The 17,243-nt window shown below is 45.0% G+C and overlaps 1 protein-coding gene and 1 long non-coding RNA gene across 4 annotated transcripts in view; one reads left to right on the top strand and one right to left on the bottom strand.

Annotated features, from left to right (window-relative positions):
• The window catches only part of CLMP (CXADR like membrane protein), a 93,029-nt gene that overhangs the window by 57,941 nt on the left and 17,845 nt on the right, over positions 1-17,243 (top strand). For both annotated transcript variants that reach the window (XM_067039180.1, XM_059068166.2), the window contains one exon: positions 13,517-13,674. In XM_067039180.1, the coding sequence (XP_066895281.1) occupies positions 13,517-13,674 (158 nt within the window). The remainder of the gene's footprint in view (positions 1-13,516; positions 13,675-17,243) is intronic.
• Positions 6,787-9,808, bottom strand: LOC136794527 (uncharacterized). Of its 2 annotated transcripts, none has more exons than XR_010841473.1 (3): positions 9,405-9,808; positions 8,286-8,400; positions 6,787-7,064 (listed from the first exon to the last, which is right to left on the bottom strand). It is a non-coding gene; the product is annotated as an uncharacterized lncRNA (long non-coding RNA). The 2 variants fall into 2 exon arrangements; XR_010841474.1 differs by lacking the exon at positions 9,405-9,808 and adding an exon at positions 9,149-9,205.

Here is a 17,243-nt window from a genome sequence, read left to right as displayed (position 1 = left end):
CTGCACCTCATGGGAGACCCTAAGCCAAAGCTACCCAGCTGAGCTGTGCCCAGATTCCTGACCCACAGAAACTATGAAATATGTTTGTTGTTTTAAGCTGCTAAGTTTTGGAATGAGTTTGAAACTCTTAACTGCAAAGTTTTGGAATAAGTTTGATTTGTTATGCAGAAAGAGGTAATTAGTAAAGAAGTATAAGATACATACCTAAAGTGCACAATCATAAGTGTACAGTTTGATGAATTTCACAAATGAACGCTCCCAAGTAACAAACACCCAAATCTAGAAATAGAACTTAGTCAGCCCCTTAGACGCCTCCCCATGTTCCCATCAACCCGTTCCTCCTTCTTCGAAGGGTAACCACCATCTGGACTTCTAACAGAATAGATGAATTTTCTGTTTCTGTACCTTGTAGAAACAAAAGCACGTAGCATGTACTCTTTTGTGTCTACCTTCTTGGGTCAGCAGTACATTCCTCTTGTCTAGTTTTTAAAGGACTGCTCTAAAATGCCATTGTTTAATTGCAGTATTTAATCTGTTCCAAATAGTAGTAAAGAAGAGTGTGAGTTGATAATATATGTAAAAATGGGAGCATAATAGAGAAAGATTGAGAAGCATCTCTGTATATGACCAAGAGAAGAAAAGAAGATGATGAGAAGGTCTGCAGGAATTCACAAGAATCCCAGCAGAACTCTAGAGCAATAAAATGTTTGTTAAATATATATATATATATATATATATATATATATATATATACTGACAGGCAGTATAATACACTGGTAAGAGTATGGATGTTACAGATAAAATGCCTGGATTAAAATCATGGCTCTACTCCTTACTAACTGTGTGATCTGGGCAAATTTATCTCTCTGTGCCTCAGCATCTTTGTCTATAGAATGAGAATAATACTAGTGCTTACCTCACAGCATTGTTGAGAAGATTAAAAATGGAAATAAATATAAATTGAGGGCTTCCCTGGTGGCGCGGTGGTTAAGAATCCGCCTGCCAATGCAGGGAACACGGATTCAAGCCCTGATCCAGGAAGATCCCACATGCCGCGGAGCAACTAAGCCCATGCACCACAGCTACTGAACCTGCACTCTAGAGCCCGTGAGCCACAACTACTGAGCCCACGTGCCACACCTACTGAAGTCCGCGCACCTAGAGCCTGTGCTCCACAACAGGGGAAGCCACCGCAATGAGAAGCCCGTGCAATGCAACGAAGAGAAGCCCCCGCTCGCTGCAACTAGAGAAAGCCCGCACGCAGCAACGAAGACTCAACGCAGCCAAAAATTTAAAAAAATAATAAATAAATAAATAAATATAAATAGAGTAGTGCAATGCTTTACACAAAATGAGCATTCAAAAATTGTTAGCTATTATTGATAAATGTTTCCATGGGGAGTTTTAAAAAAACATCTTGGGTGACCAATCTGTCATTTTGTTTCTTGGCTCTTCTGTCTGTCCCTAGAGTGGGTGATGGAGAGGGAAATAGATGAAGTTCAGACGAGGCGTCTTCTCTTTGTAATTAGCTTTGATGGGAAGTTGGAGGGGGAAGGATAAAGTTAAAGGCTGAAATGAGGCTTTAACTTATCAATATAAGCATAATCTCAAATCTTCATTGCTGTGAATCCCTAAAAATTGACTACTGCTCTCTCAGTAGCCAGTCTGTGTCTATTTTTAATTTCCTCCCTCTGGTCAAATCTCTGCTGAAGGTAATAAAAGATTTAGATTTAGAAAGCGACTTAGCATTTGGAATGAGATAGAGGCTATAAATAGGCAGGTCAATGAAACAGGTTAGCTTTTGGAATCTCGGCATCAGAGGCATACATTCTTGTCTGATCTGCATACTGACACAGGCATGCTTGTAGGGGTCTCTAGACAGGTGTGTGTGTGTGTGTGTGTGTGTGTGTGTGTGTGTGGTGCTGCATATGTGGACATGAATACATGCACGGAACATGTACAATCATACTACTGAGAACAGAATTCTGAGGGATAACTGGTGTATTTTTTAGTAGCAGAGTGATCCTTGTAGACTAGATTGGTAGCCTTACCCTGACAATTAGTACTGGAGAAATCAGGGTAAACCATTACTCCCAGATGGCCAACCCCCAGGTGTAGGACACTGGTAGGTAGAGCTTACATGCTGATTTTGTGATACTACAGACCAGTCTGTGAGACCTCACCAGGATCGAGGGTCCACAGTGACGTTCTAATCTGCCAAACCCTGAGGTCATCTTGACAACTCATTTCCTAAGCAGTCAGGCCGCCATTCCCAGCCTTTGGAAAGTCATCACCTCTGAATTAGAGCTGCTAAAAGTCCAGCCTATTCTTCAGGCCCAGGTTAAATACTTCCTTGTGTATGAAGCCATCCCTGATCGCCTTGGTGATCTTCCTCTTCTAAATCCTAGAGCATGTTCTGACCCTCACATTCATCTTTATCACACACACTGCCTTGAACTGGATTTGTTGGGGCCTCTTTTGTTTCTCTATTATTGGGACGTCTTCACAGACAAAAGACAATGTCATTCATCTCTGTAGCCCGGTACCATCTAGGGTGGTAACAGGAGTGCTACTCATATTCCTTGAACTGTGCACTCCTGGTTACCCAGCTCTGGCTGCCGACTATTTTGTCCATGTTCCTGTTAGTTTGTGGCACCCAGAATCTGAAGCATGGTGGATAAGATGTTTAAGGAAATGCTATAGAAATCAGTATTCCTGAATATCTTGTCATCTACAATAATAAACAATTTGATACTAACAGACCTGGCAAGAACTTATAAAGGTTTTCCTGTGATTTCAGATTCTCAGTGATAATGAGACACTATCACCAATTTCATATGTTTTAGCAGATTAGGTTTTTGTTTTTGTGGTACGCGGGCCTCTCGCTGTTGTGGCCTCTCTCGTCGTGGAGCACAGGATCCAGATGCGCAGGCTCAGTGGCCATGGCTCATGGGCCCGGCAGCTCCATGGCATGTGGGATCTTCCCGGACCGGGACACGAACTGGTGTCGCCGGCATCGGAAGGCGGACTCTCAACCACTGCGCCACCAGGGAAGCCCTAGCAGATCAGTTTTAAATGTGACATTGACCTGAAGGCAGGATAATGACCAGGATGACCTTCTGGGCCTTCCCAAGCTTGAGATTCTAGATTACAGAGAACCAGAGCATTCTAGGGTTTTGTAATTGTAAATTACCGACCTAAAACAAAGGCTAAACATCAAGATTTAAAGGACCCTGAGGGCTCTTCTGCTGATTTCTCCCCTCTAAGCCACCTGGGATGGATTTTTGTTCCTTCCCTCTTGCCTTTCCTTATTGACTCTCTGAAGATGATACTTCACAATACCTGAGTAATTGATTTGTTTCATAAGAAGTTCTGCAATGAAAATAAGTTTTTTTGGTCTTAGACAAAGTAAACACCTATTTCAGTTGGAAAAAGTTAAACCAGTGACCTTAAGTTACTTTTTAAAAGTGTGTGTTTCTATAGACAAAGTAAACACCTATTTCAGTTGGAAAAAGTTAAACAAGTGACCTTAAGTTATTTTTAAAAAGTGTGTGTTTCTTTTTTTTTTTTTTTTTTTTTTGCGGTAGCGGGCCTCTCACTGTTGTGGCCCCTCCCTTTGCGGAGCGCAGGCTCAGCGGCCATGGCTCACGGGCCCAGCCGCTCTGCGGCACGTGGGATCCTCCCGGACTGGGACACGAACCTGCTTCCCCTGGGTCGGCAGGCCGACTCTCAACCACTGCGCCACCAGGGAGGCCCCTGTTTCTATTTCTTTAATGACGTTTTTCTCAAATGCCTGATCATATTTTCTAAGATTTCCATTTTTTCCATGGCCCTCGGAAACTAAATGCATACAGTTTGAAATTTAGCATATAACCACAAACGGCAACGAAGTGCTTTTCAAGCTTAAATCCAAGGTCATCTATAATTCTTTGTCAATTTTAATCCTTTTTACTATTATAAAAATATAAGGTGAGGCTCGGCTAATCTCGCTAAGTAAATTCTGCCCCCTTGTGGATTAAAATATCCACAGGTAGGAAAGAAATGCTACAGTTTAATGGGGCCAGTTCCTTTTAGTTCTATCAAGGAGCCCGTCAGTGATCTTGAAAAGTAATGTTACAATGGAACAAAACTAGACTATTTGTATAAATTGTGTAAGAGCTGATAGACGATGACAAAATACACTGACGGCTAATAGTATACATCTGTATCTTACACTGTGTATACGAGGACCGTGACTTCACTATATCAAGCATTGGAAAAATATTTCACAGAATGTTAGGAAGGACATGAAATATTGAGCTGAACATCCACACATAAGGATCCCTTTCACAGCCCCTGACATACCCACACTTGAGTGACTCCAGGAATGGAAAATTCACTAAATGATTCAGTGCATTCTCCGATCAGACAGGGACTGACTGTTAGAAAGTCTATCAACATATTAAGCCCAAATGTGGATAAACGACAAGGTCCTACTCTATAGCACAGGGCACTATATTCAATATCCTGTGATAAACCATAATGGAAGAGAATTTGAAAAAGTATATATGTATAACTGAGTCGCTTTGCTGTACAGCAATAACTAACACAACATTGTAATTCAACTATAATTCAATTTTAAAAATATTACACGCAAATGGAATAGATCCTTTGTAAGAGAATCATATCATTTCAGAACTGGAAAGAGGTGTTGGAGATCTCCCAGTTTATCCTTTTATGATTGAATCTATTACCTCATCTGGACCTAATTCTACTCTCTGGAACAACACTCAATAAGCCTATTACTTGTTTTGTAGGCTTTTAAATGTTGGAAAGGAACTACCATGTTGCCCCTTAGTCTTCCGTCTTGCTACCTTTTCACCAATAATTGTGTCAACTATTCCTCATATGACATGTTTTTAGATCCCATCATCTCCCAGTTACAACCCTGGATGCCAACATTTTTGTCAATGTCCCTCTCATGTGCAGCTTCTAGAACTGAACACAGATGTTCTGGATGTGCTCATTTGTCTAGGATAGAGGATAATGAAGAGGTTATTCCTCAAAGCGGTTTTGCAACCCAAACTCCGTGGGCTTTTTCAGCAGTTATATCATACTACTTGTCAGTGTAAATCTTGTAGCCCCCCAGGTCCTCCAGGTCTTTCCCACCCTGTACTTGTGCCTAGCTATGACTTTTAACAATTGTCTCTGTTAAATTTCATCTAGGGGCTTCCCTGGTGGCGCAGTGGTTGAGAGTCCGCCTGCCAATGCAGGGGACGTGGGTTCGTGCCCCGGTCCGGGAAGATCCCACATGCCGCGGAGCGGCTGGGCCCGTGAGCCATGGCCGCTGGGCCTGTGCGTCCGGAGCCTGTGCTCTGCAACAGGAGAGGCCACAGCAGTGAGAGGCCCGAGTACCACAAAAAAAAAAAAAATTTCATCTAGCCTTTGGCTCAGAATCCCAGCTAGCAAGATAATAATATATCTTAAATGTGTTCACTCAGATTAGCTCAGCTACCTAGCTTTGTGCCACCCATATTTAATAAACATGACCTCTGTGTTTCCAACCAATTTCAAGGCAAAGGCAATGACCTCTGGTGTGGGAAAGAGATCAGAATAAACACTGGAGGTGGGCCCATGTCCCCTCAGTCCCACCCATCAGCCGTGTGGCCTCAGCTGTGTGGTCCTCTGTTTTCTCTCATCGTGTGCTCATAGGGCCACCTGAGATAATGCATTTGAATAGGCTGAGTTAATTGTTAATTGCTAAATAAATGTAAAGTATTATTAATCATTAGCTTTCAAATGGTTTGAGGAGGGAGGAGAAACTGTTATCATCTTATGTGTTCCCTGTTATACCTGATAGGTGAAGAACTCCATACAATTTTTTAATGTGGATAAATATACACAAAGTACATATTGAGACAGTTTTTCACAGAGGGGACGGAAAGTGAGTTGATGATTTTTTTAAAAATAAATTTATTTACTTTTGGCTGCATTAGGTCTTCGTTGCTGCGCTGGGCTTTCTGTAGTTGCAGTGAGCGGAGGCTACTCTTTGTTGCAGTACGCCGGCTTCTCATTGCGTTGGCCTCTCTTGTTGCAGAGCATGGGCTCTAGGCACATGGGCTTCAGTAGTTGTGGCACGCGGGCACAGTATTTGTGGCTCGCGGGCTCTAGAGCGCAGGCTCAGTAGTTGTGGTGCACGGGCTTAGTTGCTCCGCGGCATGTGGGATCTTCCCAGACCAGGGCTCGAACCCATGTCCCCTGCATTGGCAGGTGGATTCTTAACCACTCTACCACCAGAGAAGCCCATGAGTTGATAATTTTATTTATTTATTATTATTTTTTTTTTCGGTATACGGGCCTCACACTGTTGTGGCCTCTCCTGTTGCGGAGCGCAGGCTCCAGAAGCACAGGCTCAGTGGCCACGGCTCACGGGCCCAGCCGCTCCGCGGCACGTGGGATCCTCCCGGACCGGGGCACGGACCTGTGTCCCCTGCATTGGCAGGCGGATTCTCAACCACTGCGCCACCAGGGAAGCCCTGAGTTGATAATTTTTAATCAGCCTGTGTTTAGTCTGGAAACTTCTTCAACTATCTTCTATCAGCATAAGGCTCTCCCTTTTCCCCTCTCCTCTCCCCGCTACGTCTAGCCCTGCTCCTTCCCTCCCTCCCTCCCTCCTCCTTTACTCCATCTTCCTCCCCACTTCCTTCTGCCTTCCTTCTCCTCTGAAACCAACCCCCAGGCTGGGAAGCCAGAGGAAGCCCTGTACACTCCCACCTCCCACTCGCCACTGAAGCCCAAGGCTGCCATCTTGGTCCTTTTTGCACCCACATTAATTTTAGGGTTACAGGAACAAATGCTCACCTCCTGGGGGAAAAAGATAACAAGGCACCACACTGATTCCCAGATGCCTGAAATTCCACTGATAACCACAGCTGCGTTCCTTCAGCTCCAGGCTTTCTCTAAGTATCAATTATACGTTTGTCTCTGAGAAGACATTGAGATGAATCTAGCAGCTCAGAGTGAAGGGGTTTTCCTTTTCCAAACACCTCATAAAGGCAGCTGGCTGGAGAGATGCTGGGTTTGGCCTGGGAAAGCAAAATAGAGAGAAGAGAAACTTGCCTGGTTCACAGCAAGGGCGCCTGAGGGGCTGACGAGAGGAGAGAGGCTGCCTCCCTTTCAAGCTGCTCCTCCACCAGGAATGTTCTCTGCCTTCCCTGGGGTCTGCGCAGGAAAAGCCTGTCTTCTCCAGAACCAGCTTAATCCCACTTACTCTTTGGCGTCTTCCTTAACCACTCTTTTCGGAAATGATTGATTTTCTGTACAATATGATCACTTTTCCTAGGTGTAATCAAGATGTTGAAACATAGCAGCAAAAATATGCAGCAAAATACACATGTATACATACATATATGTATGTATATATACGCATACCTATGCATACATATATATACAGATACATATATATATATATATGGAGAGAGAGAGCAAACATGGCCAAATATTAAGAGTTATCTAGCAAAATGACTTTCAGACTCCTCACAATTCTTCTTCACTTCCTCAGCAAGTTTTTCTGGTTTTCCTTGTCTTTCAAAGCATGGCGGGTACAACTATTAATCATAACAATGAACATTTGTTGAGTATGTACTGTATACCATGTGCCAGTGCCAGACACTTTACATACATCAAATGTAACCCTTAAAATCACCTTTCATGGTTGATGTTTTTATGCTCATTTTACAGAGCAGGAAAAAGATTTAGAGCGGTCAGGTAATTAATTGGTCTTAGGGCCCGTTAAGTCCACATCTGTCTGACTCCAAACTCAATCTCTTTCTATTGCATCCTGCTGTACCTTGAATTGCATACAGTGTTCCAGAAACAGTCTGGAAGGTACACGCCTTCACACACACACATACACACACACACACACACACACACACACACCCCTACAGAATTTATATATATATATAATATATATAAATATATATCTATTAGTCTTAGAAATCAGGAGGCATTTGGGTGAGTCACTTCTCTCTAAGCCTCGATTTCTTGATCTATAAATTAAGAGAAGCCTATTTTTAAATTTCCAAAATCCTTTTAATTTTTCTAAGTGATGTTCGATGATTTTGATTTTCTTGAGGCTTTCTCAAATATTCCATGTAAAGCAAAACACAAGAAAATTCTCCTCCCCTTCAGGTAAGAGAACAGGTCCATTGAAAAGAGTGTAATCACCGAGTGGAAGGGGGTGCTTGCACCCCTCCATCGCCTGTTAGCAGGTGCCCTGCTGTACACTAAATAGCGTGCATGACCTGTGCTGATGAGGGCAGCGTAGAGGATCCATTCTTTGGAGAGAGTGTCAAGGAGACCCTGGGCAAGTTGTACCCCGCAGGCATTCAGTAAGTATTTGAGAAGCAGAACATTTCTCTGTTAGGGAAAGAAAAGAGAAATCGATATTTTATGTGCAGCATCCTGGTTTCTATGAAAACTTAGCCCCTGGCCATTTGTCTTTTTGCATCCGTGAAAGCAAGATGGGTCACCGGCAGCCCTAGGGGAGCCATCTGAGAAAATTCAGCCAGGGTTCTCACTCCTGCCACATCTCTCGAACGCATACAGTCTGATCCAGAAATAGGGCCTCAGTATAGGAGGGAAACAGTGTTTTTGTCAGGGCTTGAAGACCATAGGCTTCACTTACTTGGCCTAAGTGAGCTTCCTTGAAAGGGTCGTGCAAGGCGTCTGCCTGACCACTGAAACAATGCCAGCTCTTCATACATAACATTTTTAGAAAGGCGATTTGAGAGTGAATGTTTTATGTGAGTAGAATAGTCAACTATGAGTGTTTTAATGTGAATAGTCAATTGGTTATAGAAATCGCCTTTTAAAAACTGACTCATCTCCTCAGTGGATTCATCTTCAAAATATGTGGCTTATTTTCCCTCAGTTATATACAAGTATTCATGTTGAAAAACAAAAAAGTTACCCCTGCCCCTTCTCTTAGAAGGAGGTCTTGAAGGTTGAAGAGAATCTTTAATGAATGTAAATGCCCTTTAGAGAATAAAGCCTTAAACTAATCTTAACAAATGTAGGCAGCAGTCATCTGAGGAAAAGCTCCTTTCTGTACTAGAGAAGAACATTCTAGGGGGAGACCCCTATGTGCCATCACCAGGTGCTTTACCTCAGCGTCTAGTTTAATTCCCACTTTGCAGATGAGAACACTGAGGCTCAGAGAGGGTAATTCTCCCAAGCTCACAGGGGTCCTTTGTTAAGTGCTGGAGCCGTAGGCAAAGGCTTCAGCCTAGGGGGCGGCCGCAGCGTCCGTCCATGACTGCATCTGCACATGGAGGGGGTCCTTACCACTGCCGCCTTCCAGCACCTGTCCCCACCGTCAAACGCCACAAGTCCCAGTCACACAATAGAGATAATTCCCGTACTTGCAGTTCTGCCACCAACCAGCTTTGTGACTTGACGCTTCAGTTCTCCACGCTGCAGTTAAATTTTGATGATCCCTAAGGTCTTTCTCAATGAAGACAAACCAGTTCAGTGTCCAGGGAACCCAAGGCTGGCCCCGGGGTGTTGGGATCGCTCCTTCCTGCTCACCGGCCAGGCGGCAGACGTGCTCGGCAGCCCCCATGAGCATCGTCGAGCCTAGGGTTGGTAATCAGAGCCCAGGCCCCTGTCCGTGTAGACTGTAGGACATGAGTGTGGGTTAAAAAGCACAGAAGGACTTGAGAAGTCTGCAGGGGTCCTGGGGAACTGAGGTTCAGGGAAGACTAAAGTTGTATGCACCCTGATCTTGAGCCTCCCTGCCTTGGTAAAGCCGTTTGTATTCACTGAGTGGCCAGTCCCTGCACTGCTGTGTTTAATTCTGGGTGTGGTATAAATAGAACTTGGTGCTCTGGCAAAGCACACCACCCACCACTATGTTCCTTTCCTTGTGGGACAGCAACCAACTCTGAGCCTTTGATTCCCTCTAGTGGCTAAAATCAGCAACTTACATAGCTGATTCTTTGCATTTATTTATTCAATGTATAGAGTGCCTACCGTATGCACCAAATTGGTACTGGGTTCTCTAGCTTTGCCAGGAGCGCTTCATTTGAACATTGTCGTGTCCAGTGGAATGATCAGGGATGGAAGCCAGAGCTCCTCCTTACAAGCTTAGCTCAGTACAGTGCAAACCGCCTCTGCTTTACGGGGACTGAGGGGGAGGATGGGTTTTATATGGGTTTTTTCTGCCACTAAATGAGTTGTAGTGTTGCAGGAAGGGGGACCCCTTCCAGGGCCCGAGAGTGGGCTGTTGTCTAACTCTCAGAAATGAATTGTCTGAGGAGACACACGTGCTGACAAAGCAAGAGACTTTATGGGAAGGGGTCCCCGCGGGGAGAGCAGCAGGGTGAGGGAACCCAGGAGAACGGCTCTGCCACGTGGCTCAGAGTCTCAGGTTTTAGTTTCCGGGTCGTCTCCGGCCAGTCATTCTGACTCAGGGTCCTTCCCGGTGACATGTGCATCGCTCAGCCAGGATGGATTCCAGCGAGAAGGATTCTGGGAGGTTGGTAGGACATACGGACTGGCGTCTCCTCTCTCCTTTTGACCTTTCCTGAATTCTTCCGATTGGCGGTAGCTTGTCAGTTCCGAGTTCCTTACCAGGACCTCTTGTTGTAAGAAACTCATGCAAGTGGTTCCTGTCGTGCCTGACCAGGAAGGACAGTTTGGGTCAGTGGTTCCCTTCACGGTAGGACCTTGGGCCGACTCCTCTATTCCCAGACCTCAGGTTGCTCATTGGTAAAATCATTGTGTGGGATAGATTCAAATCCATCCAACACATACTTCTTGAGCACCTGCAGTGTGTGAGACCCAGGCTGAGTGCTCTGGGCATGCAGTGGTGAACAGAACTTGCTCTCAGGGAGCTTGGAGGCTAACGGGAGAACCAGACGTCCAGGCAGCCACGTAAAACAAAGGGCAGGAGATCACGCTGTTGCTATAACGTGGCAGAGGCAACTGAGAAGCCACAGGAGCTTAACTCGGATCCAGGGGTGCACGCCGTAAGTTCGAAACCACAAACGCCAAGCGCCAAAGGGAAGAAGAGGCCCCTTATCAACTCCAGGACTATGAAAGTGAGAAGGTGCGGAAGATAGTCATGAAGGTAAAACCAACCCTTTGGCAGAGTGTGGAAAAGTGTGAGAAAGGGAAGAAGTCAATGATACTAGTCTTCTACCACCAGCAGAATTTTTAAAAAAGAATGAAAATCAGCCAGAGGAGGATGAAGAAGTCTTGGAGAGTTCTTCCAGCAGTTCATCGAGTACTGCCCTGTGTCTACCAGGTAACTGAGACCTTGCTGTCTCTGTTGCCTCTCCAGAAAGAGCACTGGAGAAATGGTCATTTGTGTAGAGATCAAACACAAATGGTCACCTGTGTAGAGACCAAATAAAGCGCTCAGATGTTGATGATTAAAATACCAACAAGCTGTTAAAAGAAACAAAAGCAAGAAACAAAGGGCACGTGCAGCATAGCATGGCTGTCAGTGTGGGACCGATCGGGGTGGAGCCCAGCACTGCCACATGGCACTAGCTCTGTGATATTGGGCAAGTTGCTAACCCCCTCTTTACATGTCCTCAGTAACCTTGGATAATAACCCTTTCTTTATAGAGTGGCTGCTCAGTGTAGAGCCACACCATTGCAAGTGCTCACTACACGGCGGCCACGCCCACCGCAGTGTCACGTTCTAAACAGAAATAACAGAAACCTTCTTGGGAATGTCAGTTAGACCCCACGAGGGGCTTGTCTTTTGGTTCTGAGGCCCCTTCCTATGCTCAGCGGATTTCTCGAGTCTCCTTCTTGGCCATGGAGCCTGGGAATCCACCCCCTGCTTCTCTTGGGGTCTACCTCCGAGGGCCCCTGCATTTCAGCCCATCAGCCCCCCTGAGCGGGAACCACAATCTCCTCTGCTCCCTTCTTCCTTGTTTCATTTCCCTGCAGGTAAGAAGACAGGCCCTTCTCCTTCCTACAGATTTGCTGCTAATCAATTTGGGGAAATGAACGGGGAATAAGAGAGGTCGTTTATATGCTTCTGTTGGTCATGACCCTTGGTCTTTAGTGCTTAACACCCTTCTAAAGTGACAGAGTGAGTTCTCGGCCAGAGAGAGGGCTTCACACAAGCCCTGGCACTTGGGGCTGTTCCATCTTAGAGGTTGTGTGATTCTGTTCCATTGTGAATGGCTTGAAAGAGATCATTTTTGACGCTGAGCTTCTTTATCGCTGTGTAAGGAGGTAAAGGAGGATCAGAGCTAAAGCACACCTTAAATGCCAGACACATCATACCTAGAATCAGGCGAGGTTTCATCATATCAATTTATCGGTCATCAGTACTGTAGATTTAATGGTCATGTACTAAGAGAGACTTCCCTGGAGGTCCAGCGGTTAAGACTCCGAGCTTGCACTGCAGGGGGCGCATGTCCGATCCCTGGTTGGGGAGCTAAGATCCCACATGCCATGCGGTGCAGCCAAAAAGTAAAAAAAGAAAAAGTCAGAGATGAATAGGAAGGAGAGAAGGTGAACTTGGGATGTAAAGTTGCTGACACCATAGCATTCCCGGAAAAAGAGGACAGTGAAAGAAAGCAAAAGTGGAACTGAATTCCTGTTGGCCAAAGGAATGTGGGATGGATGAAGGGACAGGATCCAAGTGTGGTAACTTGGAATTCTGCTTTGGATAGAAAGTGCTGCTTGATATTTTGAAGCCATATGATACGAAACTGCAGAGAAAATAAAAGGGTAGGGGACTAAGAGGTACAAACCATTACGTATAAAAGAAACTACAAGGATATACTGTACAACGTGGGGAATATAGCCAATATTTTATAATAACTATAAATGAAGTATAACATTTTAAAATTGTGAATCACTATATTGAACACCTGTAACTTATATGGAATATTATATCAATTATAACTCAATTTAAAAAAAAAGAAAGAAAGAAAGAAACTACAGAGAATGAAAGATAGAAGTTGGAGGGGGTGGCAAGGTAGGAGAATGTGTGTCCATGAAGGGAGCAGGGACTGCCTGTAAGAGCCCACTTGTTCCCAGAGGCAATGCTGCACTTACTCAGAGTTCTGTGAGGGCAGCCTGACTTTAAGAAGATTCTCAGAAGTGAACCAGTATCTGGAGCCTGTTCTGGAAGGAGGCCAACCCTGCCTTCCCTTTTAGGTTCCGTCCTTTCGGAAGCCTTTGCTCGCAGAGGAGAGAAAGGTCAAAAGACAAAGCTGTTGTTGACCTGAGTTATTTCATTGTTCCTGAAAACCCAGTAAGGTAGGAAAGGTGGGCATTAGTTGGAGTGTAATTTGGGGGGTTAAGGAAGATGTGATGAATTCAATTAACATGGAGGAGCCAGTGTGAGACCCGGGACTTCTATTACTTCTGGTCCAGGATTCTTGCAACACGTTGACTCACCCCTTGCCCACAGAAACATCCAATAACTGTTAGTTGTAATATTGGCTTCCTGCACGTTGCCATCCAGTTTCTGCGTGATTCATCAGAGGTTTTCCTCTTCCAGTTTCCTACTATGTTGGAACCTTGGGGACTCACACTGAGATCAAGAGAGTGGCAGAGGAAAAGGTCACTTTGCCCTGTCACCATCAACTGGGGCTCCCAGAAAAAGACACCCTGGATATCGAATGGCTGCTCACCGATCATGAAGGGAATCAAAAAGTGGTGAGTGTGCGCCGACTAGAGCCCCGCCTCCTCTCCATCCTCCCTCGCCTTTCTCCTTGTGTCAGAAAGGGCTAGCTGGAACTGCTTTTCTAGCTAGAAAAAGGCTAGAGTCTTCCAGATGCAAAACTATAAACAAGAAAGGGTACTGGGTTGTGAGGGTAAGAGATTCTCTGTTTCCTGGGCAAGCAAGAACTACAAGAAAGACATCTGTCTTTTGCCTAAGGAGGGAATCTGCACTAGTAGCGTCTTTCCTATGAAGGGGGCTAAGGATGAAGTAGCTTGATTGCCTACTCTAGTGGGCCAGAGCCACACCTGTGCTGGGAATCTGGCTCCTCCTCCTCCTCTGAAACCGTCACCACCTGCCGATGCTTACGCTTTGCACAGTCATGACTTCCGAACTCTAAGACTGTGTAATCGGATAAACCATACAGGATACAGAGGAACGAGTGCAGGACATAAGTGCAAATGTTTAACACATGTATAACGGGTTAGCAAAAGAACTGAGACTGGTTCTAGAGTTGGAAGACAAAGGAGCTGGCCCTGTGTCTGCAGTGCTCAGGTTCTGTAGGACCACCAGGGTGGTCCATTGGTTTCTATAAGCTTCTGGCGGTGTGAACAGAACTTGTCACACTCTGCTCCTGGTGACGCCCTGGTCTGGTCTTCATTAGAGAATGAGAAGTAGGTAACCTATTGTTACCATCCTTTCTGCCTTGGCCGCACTCAGCCCCTGCACCTTGTCTCAACCTAGATTTTCTAGCATAACTATTCTTACTCCCTTTACCCACTGACTTATTTAAAAAAATCTTCTTGTTGAAAGTCTTGTGATTTTAAACAAACAAACAAAAAAACAAAAAAACCCTATAACCTAGGGAAGCTGATTTTAGACTTTCCTTCATTTCCAGAACTTTACTTCTTTCCCTACAAAAAGTGCAAAGTTGTCCTGTCCTCTCCTCTGTCTATACTACTAATTTCATAAGGTGGTTTATGCAGGGAGAAGCAAAGGTTTTCGCTGAAAATAAAATTCCGGATCACGGTTGGAGTTTAACTTGCTTACAGAGCTGCCTACATCACCTTGTTATTTTGATACTGCTTGTCATTTTGTTCTCACAGTCCATCATCCCAAGACTCTGTTCTCTCGAGAGCAAGGTCACCTTAACCTGTGCATGTTTATTCCAACAATTTCATGATCAATCCTAGACATGATACTCTCAGTTCCGAAGGAAGTAAATAAGAGGCCGTGTTCCTCTAATAAAAATCCAAGAATGACGCCTCTCATTTAACTTTCACCCAAGTGGTTTCGTTGAAACTAAAGAAAAAAAAGAGTTGCTTGGTTATGTAGCCAAGTGAACATAAGGGTTGATTAAAGAAGGCCACTCGGGGCTTCCCTGGTGGCGCAGTGGTTGAGAGTCCGCCTGCCGATGCAGGGGATACGGGTTCGTGCCCCGGTCCGGGAAGATCCCACATGCCGCGGAGCGGCTGGGCCCGTGAGCCATGGCCGCTGCGCCTGCGCGTCCGGAGCCTGCGCTCCGCAACGGGAGAGGCCACAACAGTGAGAGGCCCGCATACCGCAAAAAAAAAAAAAAAAAAAAAAGAAGGCCACTGATACGGCTTCTGTTATCACTCTGATAAGCAGGCACAGTTCCCTACTTATCTTCAGTGAATGCTCTGAAGTAAGGACTGCCACTTACTCAGTCATTCACATGGCATGAATTTATTTTGCACTTACCCTATGCTATGCTACGGTAGGCACTGGGGTACAATAGTGAAGAAGATATCAGCATCCCTGCCTTCTTGGAGCTTAAAGCAAAATGTCATTCAATAATTTTAAAACAATTTTTTTGAATTTTATTTTTGTATACAGCAGGTTCTTATTAGTTATCTATTTCATACATATTAGTGTATGTATGTTAATCCCGATCTCCCCCAAGAAATTTTTTTTAAGGGCGGAGCAATAAATATTAACTACATGCCAGGCACAAATCTGTTTAGCACATACTATCTCACTTAACTGAATCCTCATAACCAGGATTACTGGTGCCATTTCACAAATAAGGAACTAAGGCATGTGCATATACACATACAAAGTGAGAAAATTGCTTAAAGTCACCCATTTTTGAAATTGGGCACGCTGACATCGGTACCTGGGCTACTAACCACTAGCTATGTCACCTTCATAAATAGTTTGAAGTTAGAAAATGTGCTGCTATATAGGAAATAAGGAAACTATGGGGAGAAAATTATTCCAGACAGAATTAATGCTGCAGAGACTCTGTTCCTGGAAAAAGCTGAGCACTATTGGAAGTTCTGAAATACCAAAAGTCAGTTTAGTTAAATATAATAAATATTGGATTCCCACTAAACACACATACTCTCTCTCATAAAGGAGCTACTTGAAGAGATACATATCATGACAGAGATAAGCAGAGTGTTCTAGAGGAAAACAAAGGAGGAGCCACTGGCTGAGAGCCTTTGGAGGAGGGGAGAGGTCAAGGTGTGCTTCTCAAGGAGTGCAAGTGTGAGCCTGTGGGGCTGCAGGACCAGAAACTGAAAGGTCTTGCCTGCCATACCAGGGAGCTGAGAATGTTTCCTACAAGGTCATGGCGTTCTTGAAGGCTTTTAAGAGGGAAAAGGGCATCTTTGCATCTTAGAGCATGCACTCTGGCTCTGTGAGGCTGATCTAAGCGGGACTCCAGTATAAACAAGGTCAGTTGAACAGTTTCCAGCTATATGATAAGGGCTTAAACTACAGTCGTGGGGAGTTGGGATACCAAGCAGTGGGTGAAGTGGCCAGAGCTGGTTAATTGCCGGGGCGTTGGGAGTGAGAGTAAGGGGGACAGAGGAAGAAAATACAGGAAGGGTTGGAACAGACGCGGTGCTTATTTTTCTTTATTTGGCGCGCTGCACGGCTTGCAGGATCTTAGTTCACCAACCAGGGACTGAACCGGTGCCCCGTGCAGTGGAAGTTCAGAGACCTAACCACTGGACCACCAGGGAATTCCCGGATGTGAGGCTAACCAATGACCTATATCCCAAGGTTAGCTTTGCGTTTCAATCTGAGCAGAAACACTTTCATCCCTCTTGTCTAGGATGCTCAGATATGCAGGGAACATTTAGGGGTGGGTAGCCAACCTCAGGAATATTTGAATTTCAACCTAAAGAGCATGGCCACTAGAAATCTGGAGCTTTCCTCCTGGTTCTAGGATGGAAACGCGGTAGAGTTTCCAAAGTAAGAGTGCTCACCTCCGCCAAGGTCAGTCAGGAACTCACAACATTTCCCCTCTATTTTTCAGTTGGATGAATCAGGACAGAGATGTTCCAGTTCCCATGCCAACCCTCTTGGCCACTCTTTCACCCTTTCCCCTTTCTCTTCGGCTTTAAGCAAGAAAAATCCTGATCTAAAACATAGAGAGAGGGGCCTACATCCATCTCCTTCAAGGCAGTTTCACGACTGCTACGTAGGGCCTGGCACAGCAGAGCAACTGCCAGAAGTTGTGCTGTTCCACTGGAGTCCTAACAAATTGTCCTGCCTTCTTTCCCTAAAAATGCATCCGGAGCAGGTCCACCAGGAA

This window comes from Kogia breviceps, chromosome 7 (genome assembly GCF_026419965.1).
Source record: "Kogia breviceps isolate mKogBre1 chromosome 7, mKogBre1 haplotype 1, whole genome shotgun sequence".
In the NCBI taxonomy this organism is placed as follows: domain Eukaryota; kingdom Metazoa; phylum Chordata; class Mammalia; order Artiodactyla; family Physeteridae; genus Kogia; species Kogia breviceps.
Note: the sequence above shows the minus strand (reverse complement) of the source record. Positions and strands in the feature narration are given on the sequence as shown.